This window comes from Polypterus senegalus, chromosome 13 (genome assembly GCF_016835505.1).
Source record: "Polypterus senegalus isolate Bchr_013 chromosome 13, ASM1683550v1, whole genome shotgun sequence".
Taxonomy (NCBI): domain Eukaryota; kingdom Metazoa; phylum Chordata; class Cladistia; order Polypteriformes; family Polypteridae; genus Polypterus; species Polypterus senegalus.
Genome location: NC_053166.1, coordinates 7,799,873 through 7,825,079, shown reverse-complemented (window position 1 = coordinate 7,825,079; position 25,207 = coordinate 7,799,873). Strand labels below are relative to the sequence as shown.

The 25,207-nt window shown below is 44.6% G+C and overlaps 1 protein-coding gene across 1 annotated transcript; it reads right to left on the bottom strand.

Annotated features, from left to right (window-relative positions):
- Window positions 1-9,930: 9,930 nt before the first annotated feature.
- Window positions 9,931-14,515, bottom strand: LOC120543185 (serine protease inhibitor Kazal-type 12-like). Its single transcript, XM_039776117.1, has 4 exons — window positions 14,430-14,515; window positions 10,949-10,977; window positions 10,763-10,869; window positions 9,931-10,088 (listed from the first exon to the last, which is right to left on the bottom strand). The coding sequence occupies exons 1-4, from the start codon at window positions 14,479-14,481 to the stop codon at window positions 10,043-10,045; spliced, it is 234 nt and encodes a 77-aa protein (XP_039632051.1). The 5' UTR covers window positions 14,482-14,515; the 3' UTR covers window positions 9,931-10,042.
- Window positions 14,516-25,207: the final 10,692 nt, after the last annotated feature.

Sequence of the window (25,207 nt, the reverse complement as noted above, 5' to 3'; positions counted from 1 at the left end):
TGTCTCCCCTTACCTGTGCCCCCCTAATCTTTCAGCCCCCTGTATTAATGACTTGGCTGATGTTCTACAACTTGTCGCCATTCTCCCCCCTTTGACCCCTCATGAACTCCCAGCTGAGGGTCTTGTCTCCAGGACTGTCACTTTCCTGCATCGTCTGACCCTCAATACGCTCTTGAGAGTCCACTGGTGACCCTGCCAGGTGACAGACAGACATGTTGCTCCGTCACACTAAATCCTTCTCATGTCTGGTGGTTTCTCACTTGGCCTGTAGAAGACCCCCTGTAGCTGATCCTGGTTTAGCCCCAGACTGGACATCAGGAATGGATGCTGACTGCTTTGCTGAACTTCTCTCTGTCTGCCCAGCTTTTTTCTGATCAGTATTTGATGTCTTAATAACTCTTATTATCATCATTGTATTATGTTGTTGTATTTTTAAATGTACTTTGGTGGCTTTTATGTCACCTATCACTCATGTCAGGGTCAACACTTCTGCTTGTCCTTCTGATTCAAGTTATGTTGCCTTATCATCGTCAGCCGTATGCTGGTGTTGACTTACTTGAATCTTTTCCTTAACGTAAAGTTTTCTTCTAATTGTTGTTTTTGAGAACAAACAGGGTGTTTGTTGTTCAAATGTGTTGTTCAAACAGACCCCAATAACTCCTGTCCTCAAGATGGCCCCTCTCAGCTCCTCTCAAGTCGCTCATCACAGGCCTGTGTCTCTTCTCTCCTGTTTCTAACCAAGTATGCTTGACTTCAGTTGGCATTCATGGACAGCCATTCCAATTGAGACGGCTCTGCTTACTATTGTTGACGTGTTACTGTGGGCTGGAGCTACCAACATGTTATCTGTGCTCATCCTGCTTGATCTCAACCACCTGATCCTCCTGGCCACCCTCTCTGAGCTGGCATCATTGGTGATTTGACTCCTGCCTCCTGAGCAGATTCTGTGGTGTGTCCTGCCAAGGATGACTGCTGGGTCGTCTCCTCCCGTCACAAATCACCTCCTCACAAGGCCCTGTCATCCAGTTCTGTGGTTTTTTTCCTATCAGTGCTGTGTCTGTCATTCCCACCAGAGGACCACACGGTGTCAGCTGGAATTTCTTCATGTCTCTGTGATGTTGCAACATGATGGATTGTCTTGTTATACCAGTTCACCAGTCTATTCTCTGTCAGCTTGGCTCACAACCACAAAGGCCTGCTAAGTGGGTACACAACCTTGGAGTCGTGATTGATGATCAGCTGTCCTTCACTGACCACCTTACTATGGTCTGTCCATCTTGCAGATTTTCTCTGTTCAACATCCACAAGATCAGACCATATGTGACAGACTATGCAGCACAAGTCCTGGTCCAGGCTTTGGCCTTGTCACGTCTGGACTGCTGTGACCTCTCAGATGGCAGAAGTGACAGCAGACGATTCAAAAATGCAGCAGCATATCTGGTGTTCAACCAGAAGAGCCATTAAGGTATGTCATGGAAATACAGGTAAAATTCTGTTACAACGAATATCTTTACAACAAAATTTTCATTGCAACGAAGTATTTTTATGGTCCCGACAGTTTCCTCATATGACGCGAGTCTATAGAAATCTCGTTACATTCAGCAGATACTCTCATTACAATGAAGTGCCCTTGAAATGCCTGAACGAATCCTCCACAGAGCATTTAGTTCTGTGGCCGCAGCTCCGTTAGTCCATAGAAATCTCTTTACTACGAAGTACATTAAGCAGATAGGGCGGCACAGTGGCGCAGTGGTAGCACTGCTGCCTCACAGATAGGAGACCAGGGTTCGCTTCCCGCGTCCTCCCTGCGTGGAGTCTGCATGTTCTCCTCGTCTCTGTTTGGGTTTCCTCCCACAGTCCAAAGACATGCAGGTGAGGTGCATTGGCAATTCTAAATTGTGCTTGGCGTGTGTACCCTGCGGTGGGCTGGTGTCCTGCCCGGGGTTTATTTCCTGCCTTGTGCCCTGTTTTGGCCTGGATTGGCTCCAACAGACCCCTGTGACCCTGTAGTTAGGATATAGCGGGTTGGATAATGGATGGATGGACAATCAGCAGATACTTTCATTACAACAAAGTGCCCAAAAGACTTTGAAATGCCTGAGTGAATACTCCGCAGAGCAGTTAGTTCAGTGGCCGCAGCTCAGTTGTGCACAACGATCCCCCAAACAGTAATTGTCATTTGTTTTTCTTTCCTTGTAATGTGAGGTTTGTAAACTCTGCTCGGACCTCCCACAACAAGACAGCATGCCGAAGAGCATCCCGAAGTGCGATCTCCGCGTCTGTACCGGGCAGGCTCAAAGCTATGCTGCGTCTCTCCGCCAAAATAAACAGAAAAGATCTCGATGGGTGATGCCAGGTTAGGTTAGGAGCACGTACATTGTAAATGCAGGGCACAGGATTACTTGGTCACTGACCTGGCCATGATGCTGGCTGACTGCTGTGTCTGTGTATAGCAGAGTGGCAGATCACGCTACACAAAATCAGTGCGCCGTTCATGTTTCAAGCTGAGTAAAGCTGGTTTTGCTAAAGCACTGAGACTAAGCCTTGTGTTTTGCGGTGCAAGACAGGGACTTATAGCGTGACCCCGATCTTTTATGATTTGCTTCTGTGGCGCCTATGAGCCTGCTATTGCCCTGCCCCAGCAACGGACAAACAATCTTCCACAGACACTGCAATCGCGCTTCGGGACGCACTTCAGCGTGTCGTTCCCGTTGGGTGGGGAGTGGGGGGGGGGCGTCTCAAAAGAGATTAGAAACGTCACAATATGAAGAAGAAGAAAAGGATGATTCGGCTCCTAATTGATAACTGTGCTGCACACAACATTTAGGTAATGTTTGCATTGAATTCCTCTTACCCAATTGCATGGCAGTGCTTCAGCCATTGAATTTGGGCATCATTGGCACACTGAAAGTGTATTATTGCAAGGAAATGCTGAGAAAAATTCTCGTCAGCATAACTTGTAGGCAGGAGGAGATTAAAATGAACGTAAAAGAAGCAGTTGAAATGATTGCAAACGCCTGGACACAAGTTAAAGAAAGCACTATAGTAACAAATGCAGAATCTCGTTACAACTAAATATTTTTTAGGTCCCTGGGAGTTCGTTGCAAAGGAATTTTACCTGTATATTATTATTATTATTATTATTATTATTATTATTATTATTATCAGGCATTGTTTAGGCACCTGTGTCATAAGGAAAGCACCAGAGAAAGGGACCTCGATTGTTTTGTTTTTTTTTAAAGTTAATAAAGAGCACAGATGCCGTGGATGTAAGAGCTGTGATAAATAAAGATCCCCTGCATATTTAAAAAGAATGTCTCGCCATCATTTAATTTTGCACAATTTGTGAAAACAAGACAATCTGGAAAACAAATTAAAAACACCTTGCATGCATTGGCTCTCCCGATTACTGAAAATTCAAAACTATTTTACCAGTTTTTTTACTCGTTTCAGAACTTTGATGTTATTGTTCCAAACCCACGAGCCAAAACTCAGACCCGACGATCAAAATGCTTATTTTTCAAAACTCTAACACCTTTTCCAGTTGCTTGGACCACAATACACCTGAACCAAAGATCATTTGCTTATTGACCTGAGATGACGAGTTCAGTGTGACTCAGTGTCACATCAAGGGTTACCTTTTTTCAAAGTGCAGGTCGCACACGGCGTCTGAGACGCCTCGTCTGGTCATTTCATTGCAACTCTCAATTGACTCACTTGCTCTCAATGCTAAGTAACTGCTGCGTTCCTCTTAAAGGGAAACAGGAACAATATCCCATGTTCACATCGTGGAAGTGTAAATATGGTGTAGCGGGTCCGCGGCTTCAAAGAAAAAAAAAGGCCAGTTTCAAATCCATAAAGGTGTGTCACTCTCCGGGGACCGTGGGGAGTTAATGAGGTAGTTGGAGCGAGTCGCACCTGTATGTTTGGGTGCGATTGTTCTCAATTGCTTCATTGGCTTCCTGCGGCGTGTGATTAAGGTCCACAAAGACGGGAGTGTATATATACAGGGCGGCACAAGGAAACGGGGGGAAGGAGGAAATCAAAGATGGGAGAATCAAAGACGAGAATAAAAAAAAGGATCGAAAGTGAAGGAGGTTAAAGGACATGAAAGGCAGGCTTAGCAAGTATGATATGGCCATCTGGAAGGAGCTGGGACCCCGTGAAGGAGTGTTAGCTGTAGCACTATAGGGGCTTGTTCGCCCCATTGAACATTCGGGTAGAGTGTGGCCAACAAAGCAGGTTCCCTTCCTAGGCTTCCGAGGTGCAACCACTTGAGCACAAAGAAAGAAGGGAGGAGAGCCGACCTCGGACAGTCTGGCTGTGATGCCTGGAGGTAGCCAAGACGGAGGTCGGCCGAAAGGAGCTCGTGGCTGCTGAGTCTCCACAAGCTACAAAAGCAATGAGCCGGGGAGCATGAGAATGAGAAGGAGATGGGCTGAGATCAGAAGGAGTTAGTCTGTACTTTAACGGATTTATTTTTTTATCCCCAATTTTCATTGGATTTTATGGATTTATGTACTTCTTGTAGAACACTACAAAATTGATACTTTTGTTGGTTTTACTTGGTTTTGACTTTTCTTTTAATAGATAGATAGATAGATACTTTATTAATCCCAAGGGGAAATTCGCATACTCCAGCAGCAGCATACTGATAAAGAACAATATTACATTAAATAGTGATAACAATGAAGGTATAACAGACAATATCTTTGTATAATGTTAACGTTTACCCCCCCGAGTCACATAGTGTGGGGTCTCCTCAGTCTGTCAGTGGAGCAGGACGGTGACAGCAGTCTGTCGCTGAAGCTGCTCCTCTGTCTGGAGATGATCCTGTTCAGTGGATGCAGTGGATTCTCCATGATTGACAGGAGTCTGCTCAGCGCCCGTCGCTATGCCACGGATGTCAAACTGTCCAGCTCCATGCCTACAATAGAGCCTGCCTTCCTCACCAGTTTACCCAGGTGTGAGGCGTCCTTCTTCTTTATGCCACCTCCCCAGCACATCACCGCGTAGAAGAGGTCGCTCGCCACAACCGTCTGATAGAACATCTGCAGCATCTTATTGCAGATGTTGAAGGACACCAGCCTTCTAAGGAAGTATAGTCGGCTCTGTCCTCTCTTGCACAGAGCATCAGTATTGGCAGTCCAGTCCAATTTATCATCCAGCTGCACTCCCAGGTATTTATAGGTCTGCACCCTCTGCACAGTCACCTCTGATGATCACGGGGTCCATGAGGGGCCTGGGCCTCCTAAAATCCACCACCAGCTCCTTGGTTTTGCTGGTGTTCAGGTGTAAGTGGTTTGAGTCGCACCATTTAACAAAGTCCTTGACTAGGTTCCTATACTTCTCCTCCTGCCCCCTCCTGATGCATCCCACAATAGCAGTGTTGTCAGTGAAGTTTTGCACGTGGCAGGATCTGAGTTGTATTGGAAGTCTGATGTATGTTGGCTGAACAGGACCGGAGAAAGTACAGTCCCCTGCGGCGCTCCTGTGCTGCTGACCACAATGTCAGACCTGCAGTTCCCAAGACGCACATACTGAGGTCTGTCTGTAAGATAGTCCACGATCCATGCCACCAGGTGTGAATCTACTCCCATCTCAGTCAGCTTGTCCCTAAGGAGCAGAGGTTGGATGGTGTTGAAGTGCTAGAGAAGTCTAGAAACATAATTCTTACAGCACCACTGCCTCTGTCCAGGTGGGAGATGGATCTGTGTAGCATGTAGATGATGGCATCCTCCGCTCCCAACTTCTCCTTGTATGCAAACTGCAGAGGGTTGAGGGCGTGGTGGACCTGTGGCCTCAGGTGGTGAAGCAGCAGCCGCTCCATGGTCATCATCACATATGACATCAGAGCAACAGGCCAGAAGTCATTCAGTTCACTAGGACGTGATACCTTTGGGACTGGGGTGATACAAGATGTTTTCCAAAGCCTCTGGACTCTCCCTTGTTCCAGGCTCAGGTTGAAGATGCGCTGTAGAGGACTCCCCAGCTCCAGCGCACAGGCCTTCAGTAGTTGTGTTGATACTCCATCTGGACCTGCTGCTTTGCTGGCACGAAGTCTCCTCAGCTCTCTGCTCACCTGTGCTGCTGTAATTGTGGGTGGAGATGTCTCACCTATGCTGGCATCAGCTGAAGGATGGTTGGAGGATGCAGTACTCCGAGGTGAGCATGGGTTAGGTTGTTCAAACCTGTTAAAGAAGTTGTTCATCAGGTTTGCTCTCTCCACGTCTCTCTCGATGGTGGCACCCCTCTTCTAGCTGCAGCCAGTGATGATCTTCATCCCATCCCACACTTCCTTCATGCTGTTATTCTTCAACTTCTGCTCCAGCTTTCTCCTGTACTGCTCTTTCGCCGCCCTGAGCTGGACTCAGAGTTCCTTCTGCACACGCTTGAGCTCATGCTGATCACCACCTTTAAAAGCCCTTTTCTTCTGGTTCAAAAGGCCTTTGATGTCACTTGTAATCCATGGCTTGTTGTTAGCATAGCAGCGTACTGTTCTTACTGGAACTACAATCTCCATCCAGAAGTTGATGTAATCAGTAGTGCAGTCAACAGCCTCTTCAATATTCTCACTATGTGACCCCTGCAGGATATCCCAGTACGTAGTTCCAGTCTCTCAGAGCCTGCTCTGCCTCAGAGGACCACTTCCTGAATGATCGTGTAGTTGTAGGTAGCGCCCTCACTCTTGGTTTATAGTGAGGCTGAAGCAGAACCAGGTTATGATCAGCGGGGTGGCGCTGTATGCGTCTTTAACGTTTGCATACAGTAGGTCGATAGTCCTGTTTCTCCGGGTGTTACAGTCCACATACTGGGAGAAGGCAGGTAATGTTTTGTTCAGCGTCTCATGGTTAAAGTCTCCAGTGATTAGCACAAGTGCCTCGTGGTGCTGCGTTTGTAAGTAAAGCACTTGAGCACTTTTTCCAGCATCCTCTGGCCTCATCAGTGAATTGCCCTTATATGTCAGCTCATCTTGGTCATAATTATTGACGGTGTGGGTTCAGTAGACACCCATGTGGGAAGAGGGAGTCTGTAGGGGACCGGCATTGTCACAGTCAAGAAAACGAGATCCACTGACACCATTTCATACCAGATGGACGATTTCACCTTGTGGTAGGAGTATAAAGACGTGGGCTCCACCACAACACAGCGATACTCTAACATGGAGCAGGCAGGTGGTCCAGCAGGACCAGGAAGACCCCGTGGTCACAGGCAATAGCAGGGAGCAAACACTACAAAAATAAATATTTTTTTTTATAGTTTAAGCCTTAAAATACCCCTCCCACACGCCTTAAACACATGTAAACTTATTAAAACACACTTTGTAAACACGTATGATATGCAGATGTCGGGCTAAAGATGTGAGTAACATAAGAATAATAATATAATAATAATAACTAGCCGACACCGGCGGTGTAAGAATAGGAACAGAAAACGGTGAGAAAGGAATTCAGAAATCAAGAAGAAAGAAATACTTCTTGAAAGACGCAGCTGTGAATCGGTGTTTTACTGGAGACGACAGATAACAAGTCGAAAGATCTAACCAGAGAAAAAGCCGCGTACAACTGACTGTGGCTGAAGACTGGTTGCTGTAGATTAACACAAATCTTTGCAAACGATTGTCCCTGGGACTTGTTGATAGTCATGGAGAAGGCGAGTCTGAGTGGGAATTGTGTGTGTTTAAATTTAAAAGGGAGATTGGTGTCGCAAGGAAGGAGAGAGATTCTGGGATTGAAGATTGTTTCAGAATTTTGGACTGCGATCAGTTTGCACTCAGTTATCTCTTATATATATTTCTCTTCAGACCTGACCCTCCCCACACAGCCCACACTGCATTTCTCGATTCCTATTCGTCCTCTTCCAAACCCTTCCCCGCGCTGCCTGCGGCCTCCCATACACCCCCACGCTGCTTTTCTCGATTTCAATTCCTCCTTTGGACTACCGCGTTCCCCGCTCCTCTCTCATGACCCCATTGGTGTCACGTCACCGCCAAATTGAAAGGTTACGCAGTCAGGCTAGATATAGGGCGGTGATGTGACGTGATGTGACCGGGCTTGAAGAGGAAGCAGGACGAACCAGAAGAGAAATATATATAAGAGATAATGTAGCGTCCTGTTGATTCATTCAAGCCGTAATTTCGAGCGACGAGCGTCCACCTAACGCTTTCTTTTGCTTCTTAGAAGATGCAGGATGCTTGGGAGCCATCGTAGGGCTTAAAACAAAATAGTTCACAAAAAGTTTGCTCACAACAATCGGACCACAAGCGAGGTACGCGATACACAGAGAACTGAGATGCATCGGGGACCTACGCTCGCTGTTCTTGCGAGATTACACCACGTTAGCAGCAGCCAATTAGAGCCCAAAAGAATGAAAATCCCACTCTGATTGGTTGAGTCTCTCAATCATCTGTGTACTGTAATGCGAAACTCTTTGTCTACCGTAGTGACTGCTGAAAACCGTATGCTTTGTTATGAATTGGCTGCAAAGTTAACTACAGGTAGGATGTACTTATTGAATCTTTTCGTGATATTATGGGGCGCGATAGCTGAACCGCGATGCAGCGGGGGATCACTGTATGTTGTGAATACCAAATGGTGCAGCGTTGAATTTGTCCCGCTGATAACACCGACTTTGTCACCCTGTGAACAGTCGCCGGTCCGGTCCTTCAGGTTTGTCTCCAGATGAGCACCGGCAGCGAACCCAATCTGATCTCAAAATCAGTCCAGTAATGGCGCCATAAACCTAGAAGTGCGGCTGTGCTTTCTTGTGGGTCAGGAGCCTTGGCAGGTACACTCCTAACAATCAAGGTGCCACTTCAGGGCGATGCCATAGGGGAACCCTTTTTAATTACCAAGAGACCCATCCACATGAAGTTTCCAGAAAGTTCCTTATTAATTTGGATCCATAAGAGACTCCATACAGTAAATAACCATGAACAGATGATAACAGGTTGGTGAAATGGCATTGGCCCATGGTTACTAAAGGCTCTCGCGGCATACAATGGCACAGGCTAAGTTCAGGTTTTCATAATCTGTTCATATCTTGCTAGGTATCTTACCACACATTAGAGATTTCGGATTTTTTCCACACATTAAGGACTTTTTCAAAGCAAAAAGAACCAACTTCAAATGAGAAGAACCCTTCCCAGAATGCAATTGTGCTTTGTCAAGCAACGGTTCTGCAAGGAACCCCACAACCCAGTAAAGAACCATGAAATGCCATTAAAGAACAAGCACAACAATGTATAATGGGAACGACCCATTACATTTGTATGTCGCCTTTGTCCAAGTCGATTCACAATATTAGGAGGTGCTACACTGGAGTGGACACTGCATTTATATTGTATTGTGGACAGGTTAAGGGGCCGTCCAGTCAGTCATAGCCTGGACATGGAGCTCCAGCTTTCTGCTGTTGAAGTGAACGTTTTATTTAAAGGACTGGCTGGTGTGTGTCGCAGCAGTCAGCTAACCAGAAATGCAGGAAGAATTGGTGTTCACAAAAGAAAGGCACTATATAAAGTCACAAAGTGTCATATTCAGTCTTGAAAAGAGAAACTCTTCATGAGATGAGGAAGTTGTAACAGATAGCCATATTGAAATATGGTAAGAACTGCTGTTCATGATGGAAGGCGCTATATAAAATCATCATCAGCCTTCACCTTTGATTCTCTTTGCCATCCAGGGAGCTGCCATGCCTGTTAGACCACCTAGTGGACAACATGAAGTTCACAATAGAAAGACACCGTGCAGAAAAGTCACTTATGAAAAACTCCAGTGGCAGGTACAGCGTACAGCAGTGTCACTAGAAAGAGCCGTCACACCTGCCAGGCCTTACAGTGTGGAAATCAGGAAAGAACTGTGGTATGCAGCCCTGATTTGGAGGTCACTTTGGATATTATATGAGGTAAACACAATAAAAATGAGTCTGGGATCAGATTTCATGCCAGAAGTAAATGTTTATTTCAGCAGTGGGGCAAAAAGGGGGCTTGTGAAATGCAAAGGAGAGAGAAGATCAGCAGACCTCCAGGTGTCCCGCTCTGGATTCAGCAGTCTTCATATTTTACAACGTTGTTCCCAGAATTATAAAAACTGTAATGGAAAGACGTGTGAAGAATTAAAACAGTGAGCCGAGATGTCCACTCTGTGACGCTTCCTTCATTTCACTCACAGGAGACTTTAAGAGCCGCACTCAGCACCACCTGCACACCTGAGGCAGGTATGGGATGGCAACACCTGTGGTGGTCCTGGATCAGGTGACCACTGCCCACTCAGCACAACAGCATAGTTAAGAAAAGGAACACATTGCATACAGGCAGTCCATATGTATAATATTATGGGATATCTGAACTGCTTCAATCTCATCATGTTAAATAATGAGCCCCTGAAATGAAGGGATTGTGTTAACAAATGCTTTAGTTGCCTCACATTTTTATGGAATCTTTTTGTTCACCCCACTGAATTAAAGCTGAACTGCATCTGAGTTGTTTCATTTAAAATTCATTGTGGTGATGTACAGAGCAAAATGAGAAAAATGTGGCCTTGTCCAAATATTTATGGACCTAACTGTATATATAGGATACCATCAGCAAAGGAGAGCAAATTAGGATTACGCTTCTGTCCATTTCCGAACATTCAGAATTAAACTCTTAACTAAGGCTGAGGGTAGGAGGTTTTATAACTCAAGGCACTCACTACAGTTGATTTCTTAAACATTCAAGTTAACTTTCTAAAACTCAGGCGGGTTGAAAACACTTGCCACTTACTGTTTGTCTATACAGAATGCGCACTGGCTCTCGTAGGTCCGGCCATTGCTGCCACACACATGGCCGATGGGTTTTGAGCCTTTAACACAGGCGTTGCGACAGTTAGGCTATGGAGATAGAGAGCAGAAGGTTAGGTGGATGATCACAGCCGGGCGCTGAAGGAAGAGAACCTGAGGAGATCCTTACCTGGACTACGTCGGCTTGGCATGTCAAGACTGTGAAAGAAAAGATGGTAAAACACGTCATTGAATACTCCCTGAAACATCGGAAAAAAACTTCAAATCTTCATTCATTCTCATAAATAAGCATTTAAGCATTATGAATCTATCATCATATCACATATTAAATTATACAAGAAACACCTGTCATCATATACAGCATGTGGTGCTCGGTGCTGACGGCTACACTGATGGACTATGGAACCACAAACTCCTCGGTGGGCTCCTCTCCAGCAACCCTTGTGTGATCCCGAGGGGCTGACATTCCCACCTGGAAATCTCGTTGAAGGCACACAGAAGCATTTGTACAACTGGACAAGATTTCCACATACGTGCATATGTTACTATGTTATAGCGCCTTTCATGTCTGTCTATCTGATAGACAGGAGGACTACATTTACTCTTTAAACACTTGTTTAGAAAGAAATATGAAATAAAAATGAATTTGTGTAGGGTGGGGGGTGTTGAAAGTACGGATGTCTCGCAAGGAGTGAGGAGGGGGAGTTTTGTCTTAAAAATTGTATGAAAATACATTTTGGTGATGTACATCTTATTACACAAAACGTGATCTTTTATTGCTATTTGGAGTTAGTAAAGATATTTTGAAAAAAAAAAAGTGCCTTTCACATTTATGTGTCAAAAACAACTTTGCAATATTTTTATATTCTTGGTTAATTTATGTTTAATTGATTTATTGATTTAATCTATAATTGTAAGGTTAGGGTTTTTACGTGGATGGCACGGTGGCGCAGTGTCTGGGTGAGTTTCCTCCCACAGTCCAAAGACATGCAGGTTAGGTGCATTGGTGATCCTAAATTGCCCCTAGTGCGTGCTTGGTGTGTGTGTGCCCTGCGGTGGGCTGGCGCCCTGCCCGGGGTTTGTTTCCTGCCTTGCGCCCTGTGTTGGCTGGGATTGGCTCCAGCAGACCCCCATGACCCTGTAGTTAGGATATAGCGGGTCGGATAATGGATGGATGGATGGAGTTTTTACATCTTTTCACTTTTTTTTTTAATTATACTTTATTAATCCCCCACTTGTGTCACCCTCCCAATTACACTTGCTGAACAAGCAGACCCTCGCCTAAAGTTACTCAATTGTTTACCTCTTTTGTAAGTTGCTTTGGATAAAAGTGTCTGCTGAGCTATCCATCCATCTATTATCCAACCCGCTATATCCTAACTGCAGGGTCACAGGGGGTCTGCTGGAGTCAATCCCAGCCAACACAGGTCGCCAGGCAGGAAACAAACCCCAGGCAGGGTGCCAGCCCACCGCAGCTGCTAAGCTATCTCTGTATCATATAGTGCCTTTCAATTGCTATCTATACTATAAAGCTTTTCATGTCTATCTATATACAGGTCAAATTCTGTTAGAACGAATATCTTTACAACGAAATTTTCATTACAACGAAGTATTTTAATGGTCCCGCCAGTGTCCTCATATGACGCGAGTCTATAGAAATCTCGTTACATTCAGCAGATACTTTCATTACAATGAAGTGCCCTTGAAATGCCTGAACGAATCCTCCACAGAGCAGTTAGTTCTGTGGCCGCAGCTCATTGTGGCTCCCAACGATCCCCCAACAGAAACATTGTCATTTATTTTTCTTTCTTCGAACTTTCCTCGTACTGTTATTTTTATTTTTATTTTTTTTTTGCTGTGTTTGTTTTCGGTGGTTTTTGCTTATCGCTCGTCAACATCCATTGGAATTGAACTCATTGTCACCCTCCTATAGAAACGGCAGACACGAATAAACGATAACAGTTCATATTAGAAAAAAAACAAACTTTACATTTTTGCAGCTCTCGATTGCGGTAAAAAGCAAAAAGAGACGTTGCCAGTGAATTCAGGATTTCGCCACCGACACTATCGAGTTTCTTGAAAGACCGAGCTAAAAAAAGAAGAAAAATCTCGGGTTGCAAACTTATGCGAACAGCTGCATTTGAAGATGTCGAAAAAGCAATTTTTATGTGGAGAAGTGATGCATTCCTATTAATGCGGCACTCATTCAAGAAAATGTGAGGTTTCTAAACTCTCTTGGGACCTCCGTCAATGGGACGACATGCCGAAGAGCGTCCCGAAGTGCGATCAACGCGTCTGTGGAAGACTGTTTATATGTTGCCGTGGTAACAGTAGGCTCACAGCTCTAATGCGTCTCTCCGCCAAAGCAAACTCAATGGGTAATGCAGGGAACAGAATTACTTGGCCACTAACCTGGTGCCACGACCTTGCCCGGCTGCCGTGTCTGTGTATAGGAGAGTGGCAGATCACGCTACAATAAATAACTGTGCCGTTCCTGATTCAAGCTGAATAAAGAAGGTTTTGCTGAAGTACTGAGACTCAGCTTCATGTTTTCAGGTGTAAGACAGGGACTTATAGTGCGCCCACGATCTGTTAGGATTCATGTCTGTGGCACCTCACTGCACCGCTGTGAGCCTGCGGTGGCCCTGCCCCAGCAACGGACAAACAGTCTTACAGAGACGCGGCAATCGCACTTTGGGACACTCTTCAGCGTGACGTTCCTGTTTATCCCAAAAGAGTTCAGAAACCTCACAATATGAAGAAGAAAAGGATGATTCGGCTCCTGATTGATAACTGTGCTGCCCACAACATTTAGATAATATTTGTGTTGAATTCCTCCCACCCAGTTGCACAGCAGTGCTTCAGCCATTGGATTTGGGCATCACTGGCACCCTGAAAGTGTATTATAGCAAAGAAAAGCTGAGAAAAATTCTTGTCAGCATAACTTGCAGACAGGAGAAGATTAAAATAACGCAAAAGAAGCTATTGAAATGATTGCCAACGCCTGGACGCAAGTTAAAGAAAGCAACATAGTAACAAATACAGAATCTCATCACAATGAAATTTTCATTACAACAAAATATTTTTTAGGTCCCTGGACGTTCGTTGTAACAGAATTTTATCTGTACTCTATTATAGAGAGCCTTTTTACACCTTATGATATAAAAACCAGGTGGCACAGTCGCCATTAGGAGATCAGAGTTTCCATCCCGTGCCCTCCCTGCGTGCCATTTGCATGTTTTCCCTGGCGTTACAAACCTTTATAAGATGGGGGCTTTGTCTGACCACTCGTATTTTCCAAAAACGGCTAACATTTTACAGATTCTGCCAGAGTGTGTAAACTTATGAGTTTAGCATATATAACACGTGCGTGTGAGTGGAAATAAAAACAGCTTATTTATAACAAAACTCATAAAAAGAACATACAATTAAATTTGAACTTGAAATATTTAGCATGTGCATGTGAGAGAAAAAACGGATTATCAGCAACAAAACTCAAACAAGTACAAACTGGAGTTGAAGTTGAAATTTTATTGAATTCCTTCCCCTTAAACCTTCTTAAAGCCAATTTTTCCTAATCACTTTTATTTTCTTTGTCGCAAACCTGGCGACTGTGGGAAAGACGCAAACTGACTAAGCAGGAATCTCACCTGAGAGGCAAATGAAGGCGACGCACAGCAGCAGGAGGCGCATGGCAGACATCTCGACTCGTCTCGTTGGCGTGTGTGTGTGTCAGACTGGCTGTCCAATTTATAAGGCGGCACATCTGCTTAACAAATAAAACAAATAAAAATAGCCTTGCAGGCATTGATCCTCCCAATTACTTAAAACTATTTTAAATTTTGAACGACCTTAGAAATACACACGTCAGTTAAATATAAAAGGTGCTATAAAATAAATGGATGGATAGATAGAAGGTGTGTTGTGTGCTCCCTGATGTGGCTCTTCATTTCTGTCGCTAAAATCATGGAAAATATACAGCTGAAAAAAAAATGAAAGGAACACGCTTGAATCCAAGTACAGTATCAAGTCAGTGACACTTGTGGGTTGTTGATCTGCTCAGTGAAGTAGCGGAGGGGCTTGTTCAGTTTCAGCTGCTTTGGTGCACTAGAGGGGGGCAACGATCCCCAAAACAGGAATGAATGGGTTAACAGGTGGAGGGAGGCCACTGACATTTTTCCCTCCTCATCTGTTTTGTCACTCGTTTTGCATTTGGCTACACTCAGTGTCACTACTGGTAGCATGAGGCCAAACATGGACCCTACAGAGCTGGCACAGGTAGTCCAACTTCTCCAGGATGGCAGACACATCAATACATGCCTCCCATTACCAGAAGGTTTGCTGCGTCTCCCAGCACAGTCTTAAGGGCATGGAGGAGATTCCAGGAGACAGACAGGAAGTTACTCCAGGAGAGCTGGACAGGGCCCCTCGTAGAAGATCCTTAACCCACCAGCAGGACCCACCGTCATCTGCTCCTTTGGGCAACGAGGAACAGGATGAGCACTGCCAGAGCCTACAAAATGACTTCCAGCACGCAGGCAGACCACTGCTGTGAATGTCTCTGACCAAACAATCACAAACAGACTTCATGAGGGTGGCCTGAGGGCCCGACATCCTCTAGTGGGCACTGTGGAGCTCGATTGGCAATTGCCATAGAATACCAGAATTGGCAGGTCCACCACTGGCGCCCTGTGTTTTTCACAGATGAGAGCAGGTTCACACTGAACACATGTGACAGACGTGACATCGTTCAGCATGACCTGTTTGGTGGTGGGTCAGTGATGGTCAGTCTGGGGAGGCATATCCATGGAGGAGCACACAGACCTCTACAGGCTAGACAACGGCACTTCGACTGCCATTAGGTATCGGGATGAAATCCTTGTCCCCATTGTCAGACCCTATACTGATTCCTCCTGCTGTACAACAATGCCCGGCCTCATGTGGCAAGAGGATGAAGGAATTGATCCCATTGACTGGTCTCCCCCCCACGCTCACTCGCCTGACCTCAATCCAATAAAACACCTTTGGGTGGGACATTATGGTTCGGTTCATCCAACGCCTCAGACTGTCCAGGAGTTCAGTGATGCTCTGGTCCAGATCTAGGAGGAGATACCAGAGGACACCATCAGTTGTCTCATTTCGATGTCGTCAGGCATGCATACAAGCAGGGGGTGGGGAGGGTGGCGTAAATACAAATTACTGAGTACGATTTGGAGTTGCTGCGGTGGGCTGGTGCCCTGCCTGGAGTTTGTTTCTTGCCTTGCGCCCCGTGTTGGCTGAGATTGGCTCCAGCAGACCCCCGTGACCCTGTAGTTAGGATATAGTGTGTTGGATGATGGATGGATGGCTGGATGGATGGATGGATAGATGGATGGATTTGGAGTTGCTGCAATGGTATTTCGGCCAAATGGACTCTGCCTGCCTGCCACTGCATCATTTTGTTCCCTTTGATTTTCGGGGTGTCCCTCTGTCGATTGATCATTTCATTTCCATCCTTTCATTCCTCACACATCACCATATCAGTCCATAGCAGTAGGGAGAGCCAGCAGGATGTGTTTCCCCATTGAGATCTGATGTGTTTTCAAAATGTTCCTTTCATTTTTTTGAGCAATTTCTAATTTCAGTTATGTCGCCTTATCCTCGGACAGCCTTGCCCTGGTGTTGACTTACCCGAATCATTTCCGTAGCATAAAGTTTTCTTCTAATTGTTGTTGTTGAGAACATTGTTTGCATTGCATTGTTCAAACAGGCCCCAATAACTCCTCTCCTCAACGCATCTCAAGTCGCTCATCACAGGCGAGTGTCTCTCCTCTCCGTCCTCACCTGCTGTCTCTAACTAAATCTGTTTGGCTCTAATCAGTCAGGCTTCATGGAGTGCCATTCCACAGACACAACTCCGCTTGCTGTTGTTGGCACATTAATGCAGGCCGGAGTTGCCAACATGCCATCTGTGCGCTCATCCTGCTAGATCTCTTCACTACCTTTGACTGAGTAAACCACCTGGTCCACCTTGCCATGACTGGGACTGCCCTCCGCTTGCTTGAGTCCTACCTCTTGACTCTTCTTAGAGAGTCAAGGCTGGGGAGCTGTCAAGAGGCAGGGACTGTTAAAGCCCTGTGCCAGACGGCTGGGGACTCAACCCAGCCAGGATGTCTGGACAGTCCACGAGAGGGACGATACCTCCCCTGGGCCACGAGAGGGCATCCACCCGGGTCTGCTTGGGGGCCACTGGAACAGAGCTGGGAAGCTCATCCCTATGGGAGGACATGGCCATCTCCAGGGGGCGCCCGGACGGTTATGGAACCCTCAATGTCAGCACTTCCGCCACACCAGGAAGTATCGGAGCACCCGGAGCCCATCCGGGTCATTATAAAAGGGCCCGCCTCCCTCCAGTAGAGGAGCCGGAGTTGGGAGGAAGGAGATGGAGCTTGTGAGGAGGGGAGTGGAGATCAAAGAGAAACAGACAACAGTGTTGGTGACAAGGCATTGTGGTGCTGTGAAAGTAATAAAGGAGTGTGCTTTTGGAAATTCTGGTGTCTGTCTGTCTGTGTCCAGGGGCTGGCTTTCTGGTGTGATTTTGGGCTCTACAAAAATAAATTGTATTGTATTGTGTGTCCTGGCATAGAGAGCTGTCAAGCATGCATCAGTTAAACATAGCGGTACCCCAAGGACTGGTGCTGGGTCCTCTCCTTTTGTTAATAATCACCTCCTCACGTTTCCCATATGCATTTTTTTTTTGGTCTTGCAGATTCACTCAGCACAACTCCTAGTCCAGGCTTTCATCTTGTCATGTCCAGACTACTGTGACCTCTCTGCTGTCAGGAGTACCGGCATGTGTCACCAAGTCACTTATTCACTAATTGAAAATGCAGCAGCGTGTCCCATGTTCAATCAGCTGAGGTCACTCCTCTCGTCACATCACTACACTGGCTTCACGTAGAGGTACGTATTAAGTTCATATTCTTGGTGCTTGCTTACAGAGTAGTCAATGGCTCAGCACCTACGTGTATGAAGGCACTTGTGAGGTCCCCTTGTCCTTCTCAGCCTTTGTGGACTGCTGTTAATCTGCATCTGGTGATGCCACCTCTGTTTGGCATCAAATTTCAGTCCAGACTCTTTTCTTCTGTAGCAGACTGGCTGGTGGAACAAACTGCCCACCTCCATCCAAACAGTTGAAGAAGCATTTGAAGACTTTTGTTTGGTGAGTTTCTGCCTCAGGAGTTGATTTGTTAGGCTTTCTCTGCTAGGAGTTATAACTCCCGATGATTCATTTTGTACTCTTGTCCTGTCACATTTGTTCCCAAACAGACTGATTCCTATTCAATTATGTTGACATCTTTTGTAAGTTGCTTTGAATAAAAGTGCCTGCCAAGCAAATGAATATAAATGTGAACGTCGCTTACAGCATTAGCAAGCATTTTATGAAGTGTAATCGACATCTGCAAGTCACTCGCTGCCTTCACTTAACTTCAGCACTCCACACACGTTAATCCTGAGAACGGCTCTGTGTCTCTCTTTGACAATATCTTTCTAAATTCTTACATTCTGGTTACTTGTGAGTGAAGTAGATGATGGTTTCATATAGCGCCTTTCAAGGTTGAGTGGAACCCTTATTTGCTGTTCCAATACAACTGACTGACTGAAGCTTTTTGATATTTTCTACCAGGCTGGCACTGGCAGGTGACTCCCTGATGTCCATAGTGAAGACCACCACAAGGTAGTTTACAAATGCAGTATGGACATGTGGCACTTGGCAGGACTCACAAAGGGTGACACAAGGAGTCAGTGAGGTGGACATGTGACTAGTAAATCTGTGATTTTTATATAGCGCCTATCATAGTGATAATAATGTCACACTTTAGACATCTCACTCTCTAACCCACTTTTTCCTGAAGTCGGTCATCGGGGGTCTGATAGAGTCTATTCCAGCTAGCATAGGGCACAAGGCAGGGAACAATCCCTGGACAGGGCACCAGTCCATCACACACACCTCACCCATACATTAGCACTAATTTAGAATCACCAATTCACCTAACTTGTGTGTCTTTGGACTGTAGGAGAAAACTGGAGGACCTAGAAGGATGGGGAGAACATTGAAACTCCATGCAGAAAGGAACCTGGACTCAAACCTGGGTCTCCTTACTGCATAGTAGCAGTGCTATAACACTGTGGCACCGTGCCACCCACTGTAGACATGAGTGACTTTGGTCACTCATTCAAAGTCACAGAGTGAGTCAGCGGTGGGATTTGCATTTGAAACCCATAAACCGCACCCTGATAGCTCAAATTTTAGACTTGTTACATTTACATTTAGTTATTCAAATTGAAAGTCAGTTCTACAGTACTCTTTGCATAATGCTACAACGTGAGCCCTGGCAGGTAAAGTGACACATTCACCATGCTGTGAAAAAGTATTTGCCCCTTTTCTAGTATCTACTTGAGCTTTAGCCCTTCTCAGCTGAGAAAGAGATGTGAACTTGAAAGTCATCATAGGGTGAACAAACCGCATCTGAAAGGTGCCACACATCTGTGAAGGTAAGAGATTTGGAAATGTGTTAAGTGGGATATGTTAAATATTCTTATACCAATGTGGTAGCACTGCAATCACTACTACTGACAAGGGAGCTCGCTATCTCACACCTTTTTTGGAGCAACATCTCATCCAAGGTTGACAAATTTGGAGATCTGAAGTGAAGATAAAAGTAAATTGGAAGAGATTTAAACATTGATCCACCTCCATATTTCTTGGAAAGTTCAATCACTTTTTAAGTTGAAAGAACTGTGACATCTAATAGTGAATTACGGTGACTTCAGGTATGTGGCATTTTTATTACTGCGGCAAACTGACTTAAACCTCCTATAGCAGATGACATTAACAAAATGAAGGACTGGTGACATTTGATATGACCAGACGGAGTGCAAAAAAGCAGGAGGGGATTTGGAGATTTGTGTGAATGAGAACAGAATGAGCAGCTTTAGAAACCCAAAGTAAATTTTTTATAATGGGACCAGTGCAATGCAAGTGTTATTGGATGTCTAGAGCAGGGGCTGGCAACTTACCAAGCGTGGCACGCCGAGCGATTTTCTATGGCACTCTGATTGAATGGAAATATAGTAAAAAATATATATATGTGTGTCTTTTAATTACAATGCATGCATTTGCGCCCTCGCCTACGTTTTGTGCACGCGACTCACGTGTAAAGGGAACGCATGTGTTCAGTGCCAACTGTGGTACGTTAAAAGAAACTTTGTTATTATTAAGTAATATATTACACTAAAATGACTCATTAAAGACAAAAACTTGATGTTCGCTCTTTTTAAGACTCTTGGACGAATGAATATAGATTTGGATCGTGCTGTGTGTGCGTTATGCTGTGAAAGTGTCGTTATGCCCAGAGGGGACTGGGTGGTCCCGTGGCCTGGAACCCCTGCAGATTTTATATTTTTTGTTCTCCAGCCGTCTGGAGTTCTTTTTCTGTTTATTCTGTCCACCCTGGCCATCGGACCTTACTCCTTTTCTATGTTAACTAATGTCTTATTTTAATTTCTTATTTTGTCTTTTATTCTTCTTTTCTTCGTTATGTAAAGCACTTTGAGCTACTTTTTGTATGAAAATGTGCTATAGAAATAAATGTTGTTGTTGTTGTATGTCAAGTGTACAAAGACCTTATCAAACTAAACATCAGTCCACGTTTAAAAACTCTGAGAAACGTGAAGCTATAAAAAGGACCGTTTCTGGCTTTAAGGAACAAACTACTTATTTTAGTCAAATAATTGGAACCAAAAATAAAGCCACCGAATGTAGTTATAAAAAATATTGACAAATTCTTTTCTACGGAAATATTGAATGAGCAATAATATAAGATCTGGTTATAATGGGCTTCAAAAGTAAATACTTTTGAAGCCCATTATAACTGGATTAATTTTGATACTATATATAATAAAACTGGTAGGATTATGTCAGCACGAGGAATAACATTGTAAAACAGTTTCTGGACAACACCACTGATAGGTTGCCGACTCCTGTTCTAGAGGATGGTTTGGAGGAGTCTGTAGTCTTCTATGAGGGTTTCATCTACAGGAGATGCCACCTGATCTCACACTTCGAAATCAGGGTTGCTGAACTTGAGGAGGAGTTGGATGGCCTGCGTTGTAGTAGAGAATTGGCGGACCTGGCCAGGGTGTCCTTTAGAGAGAGAGAGAGAGAGAGAGAGAGAGAGAGAGAGAGGGGGGAGAGAGAGAGAGAGAGAGAGGAGAGAGAGAGAGAGAGAGAGAGAGAGAGAGAGAGAGAGAGGGAGAGGAGAGAGAGAGAGAGAGAGAGCGAGAGGAGAGGAGGGGGGAGAGAGAGAGGAGAGAGAGAGAGAGAGAGAGAGAGAGAGAGAGAGAGGGGGGGGGGAGAGAGAGAGGAGAGAGAGAGAGAGAGATAGAGAGTGCCCCAATGGTAGCATGGGAAGACATTCCAAACTAGACAGGTAGAGATTGGTGGGTCACTAGGCACAAGGTAAAGGGTGCGCACTGTATGGTGGCATCAGCCCCAGGGTTGGAAGTGTCAAACATTTTTCAGGTCCTCATGGAGCTGGACGGCATCTGTGAAGAATCTGAGGTGGTGGGTAGGTATGAGGAGCCCTCATGGGCCACCTCAAAACCAGTTCCCAAAAAGAGAGAAGTAGTGATAGTTGGGGACTCAGCCATTAGGGTGATTGAAGTGCAGGTTTGCTCCAGAGATGGAGTGTCTCGCATGGTATGTTACCTTCCAGGTACATAGGTGAGTGATATCCGTGGAAGGGTGGATAGGCTCTTGGCCATTATTGGAACAATGACATACATAATGGTAGTCTATCAGTTCTGCGATCCAAATTTAAAGAGTTAGGTGCCAGGCTGAGGAGCAGAACTGACAAGGTAGTCTTTCCTGAAGCTCTGTTTGTTCCTCACGCCATTCCAGGTAAGAAAGAGGATTTCAGAAGGCTTAACTTGTGGCTCAAATCTTGGTGTAGGGTAGAAGGGTAAGGTTCATGAGGACTATGAAAACTAGAGAATGGGGTGTGTGGAACTGTACATGAAGGAACAAACAGGGGTGTAAAAATAAAAATGCATGCTGATGTAAATCCTTACCCAACATTTAAATGTTAAAGTTAAAACGGGTTAACCCATTAAAAATAGCTCGCCTTTATGCTAGATGTAACAAAAATAAAACAAGTGAGTTGGAATTGTATGTAGCAGAGCATAATTATGATATTATAGCAATAATGGAAACTGAGCTAAAAAAGCCAGGGATGAGTAGAACATAGAGAGGCACATATCTAATAGGAAGGACAGACAGAACAGAACAGAAGAGGAGCTGGAGACGCTGTTGATGTCAAACAGAATTGAAGCACAAGTCCTCTTCAGCTGAACCATGAGCCCCATCTTAGTGAGGGCATCTGGCTTCACCTGAGAAGAATTAAGGAAAGAAGCGTTATTTTACGAGTGTGTTACAGACGGCCCAATGCAGACAGTAACTTCAATGCACATTTTTAGTGATTTTTAAAAAGAAAGGAGGATATTATAGTCATGGGGGGCTTTAACTACCTGAATATTAACCTTGTGTGTTGTTGTGGTATTTCCCACTGTACTTATCCTTTACCTATCTTCTTTAAGGGTAAGTGTAATTTTCAAGTTTGTTACCGGGTTGGTCTGCTGTTGCAGTTTAAGATTAACACGCACATATATAGCGTATATACTCGCGGATAAGTCAGGGCTTGATTTTATTGTATAATTTCCAGTATTTTATAATGTCGGTCTTATAAGTCGAATGCAGAAAACTGATGCTATTGGTCCAAGAGATAATGATATGTTAACACCCACCTGAGAGAGTAACCACGGAGCACACGGCCTTTTGTTTCTCTCTCTATTGTGCCTACGTGACCACACGGTAATACCCAAACGATTTTGAAGCGACATTAGCACTGTTCAGTGTTTTTTGTATCTCACACCCTCATACACCTTTATCATAAGAGCATCCCTTATCTACGATGGAGCGTTCGATCAGAAGAAAATATAAAGTTGGTTTTAAATTAAAAGACATTGAGGTGGAAAAGAAATTGGTAACAGCTGCTGCAACAAAATTTGATGTGTCTGAGAAACTGGAACGAGATTGGAGGAGGCAAGAAGAAAAAAAATAATAATAATGATAATTAAGTGTTGTATTTTTGAATAGGCATATAAGTCAGCTGGTTTGTTTCCTGCCTTGCACCCTGTGTTGGCTGTGATTGGCTCCAGTAGACCCCCGTGACCCTGTAGTTAGGATATAGCAGGTTGGATAATGGATGGATGGATGAAGCTTGTTATATAATATACTGATAAGCAGGTATAAAACACACTACATATAACATAGGTGGATATGGAAGGTGATATATAATATATAAAGTATGCATATGTAAAAGTTGTTAAATAATATTCAAATAAACATGAAAGGCTTGGGTCAGCTCTCTCTGGATCGGTTCGCAGCTGAGTGTGAAGCGGCTGGGATGGGAATCAGATAGATAGATAGATAGATAGATAGATAGATAGATAGATAGATAGATAGATAGATAGATAGATAATATGGGCACTATATAATAATAGATAGATAGATAGATAGATAGATAGATAGATAGATAGATAGATAGATATGAAAGGCACTATATAATAATAGATAGATAGATAGATATGAAAGGCACTATATAATAATAGATAGATAGATAGATAGATAGATATGAAAGGCATTGTATAATAATAATAAAAGATAGATAGATTTGAAAGGCACTATATAATAATAATAATAATAATCATAGATAGATAGATAGACAGATAGATATGAAAGTGGATTCTCCATGATTGACAGGAGTCTGCTCAGCGCCCGTCGCTCTGCCATGGATGTCAAACTGTCCAGCTCCTTGTCTACAGTAGAGCCTGCCTTCCTCACCAGTTTGTCCAGGCGTGAGGCGTCCATCTTCTTTATGCTGCCTCCCCAGCACACCACTGCGTAGAAGAGGGCGCTCGCCACAACCGTCTGATAGAACATCTGCAGCATCTTATTGCAGATGTTGAAGGACGCCAGTCTTGTAAGGAAGTATAGTCGGCTCTGCCCTCTCTTGCACAGAGCATCAGTATTGGCAGTCCAGTCCAATTTATCATCCAGCTGCACTCCCAGGTATTTATAGGTCTGTACCCTCTGCACAGTCACCTCTGATGATCACGGGGTCCATCAGCACCTTCAAATGCAAGACCAGGGTGGAGTGCCCTCTCAGGGTTGGGAGCGAGATTCTGCCCCAAGTGGAGGAGTTCAAGTATCTTGGGGTCTTGTTCACGAGTGAGGGAATAATGGAGCGTGACATTGCCAAGCAGATTGGTGCGGCGTCCACAGTGATGCAGGCTCTGCATCAGTCTGTCGTGGTGAAAAAGGAGCTGAGCCATAAGGCAAATCTCTCAGTTTACCAGTCGATCTACGCTCCTACCCTCACCTATGGTCATGAGATATGGGTAGTGACCGAAAGAACGAGATAGCGAATACAAGCGGCTGAAATGAGTTTCCTCAAGATAGGGTGAGAAGCTCAGTCATCCAGGAGGGGCTCTGAGTAGAGCCACTGCTCCTCCGCATCGAGATGAGTCAGATGAAGTTGCTCGGGCATCTGATCAGCATGCCTCCTGGATGCCTCCCTGGTGAGGTGTTCCTGGCACGTCCAACAGGGAGGAGGCCCCAGGGAAGACCCAGGACACGCTGGAGGGACACAGTTAGGTCCATAAATATTTGGACAGAGACAACTTTTTTCTAGTTTTGGGTCTGTACATTACCACAATGAATTTTAAATGAAACAACTCAGATGCAGTTGAAATGCAGACTTTCAGCTTTAATTCAGTGGGTTAAACAATATGATTGCATAAAAATGTGAGGTAGCTAAAGCATTTTTTTAACACAATCCCTCCATTTGTATGTCTCCCGGCTGGCCTGGGAACGCCTCGGGATTCCCCCGGAAGAGCTAGAAGAAGTGGCCAGGGAGAGGGAAGCCTGGGCCCCCGCGACTCGACCTCGGGTATGCGGAAGAGGATGGATGGGTAAACATAAAAGGCAGAATATAAAAGATATTCAGATCATTTTTAAAACCGAGAAGAAATACAGTTAAAAGCACTTTCACAACTGACAAAGTACGAACGTTTGAAATGCTATTTAGAAGCAGATTGAAAATTGAATCTGTGTATTATAAACTCATCAATGATGAGTACATTAAAAAGTGGTTTGGGGTTGCAGAGGTTTTGTGTTTGCATGTTGATGGAGAATTGTGAATGGACTGCTGACTCGGGATTAACCTGGCAACTTCTGTTAAGAATAAATGTACGTATATTAGAGTTTTATGTTTAAATTGGTATCATCAATATTACAAAAAATTTGAAAACGACATATGTTGATGTG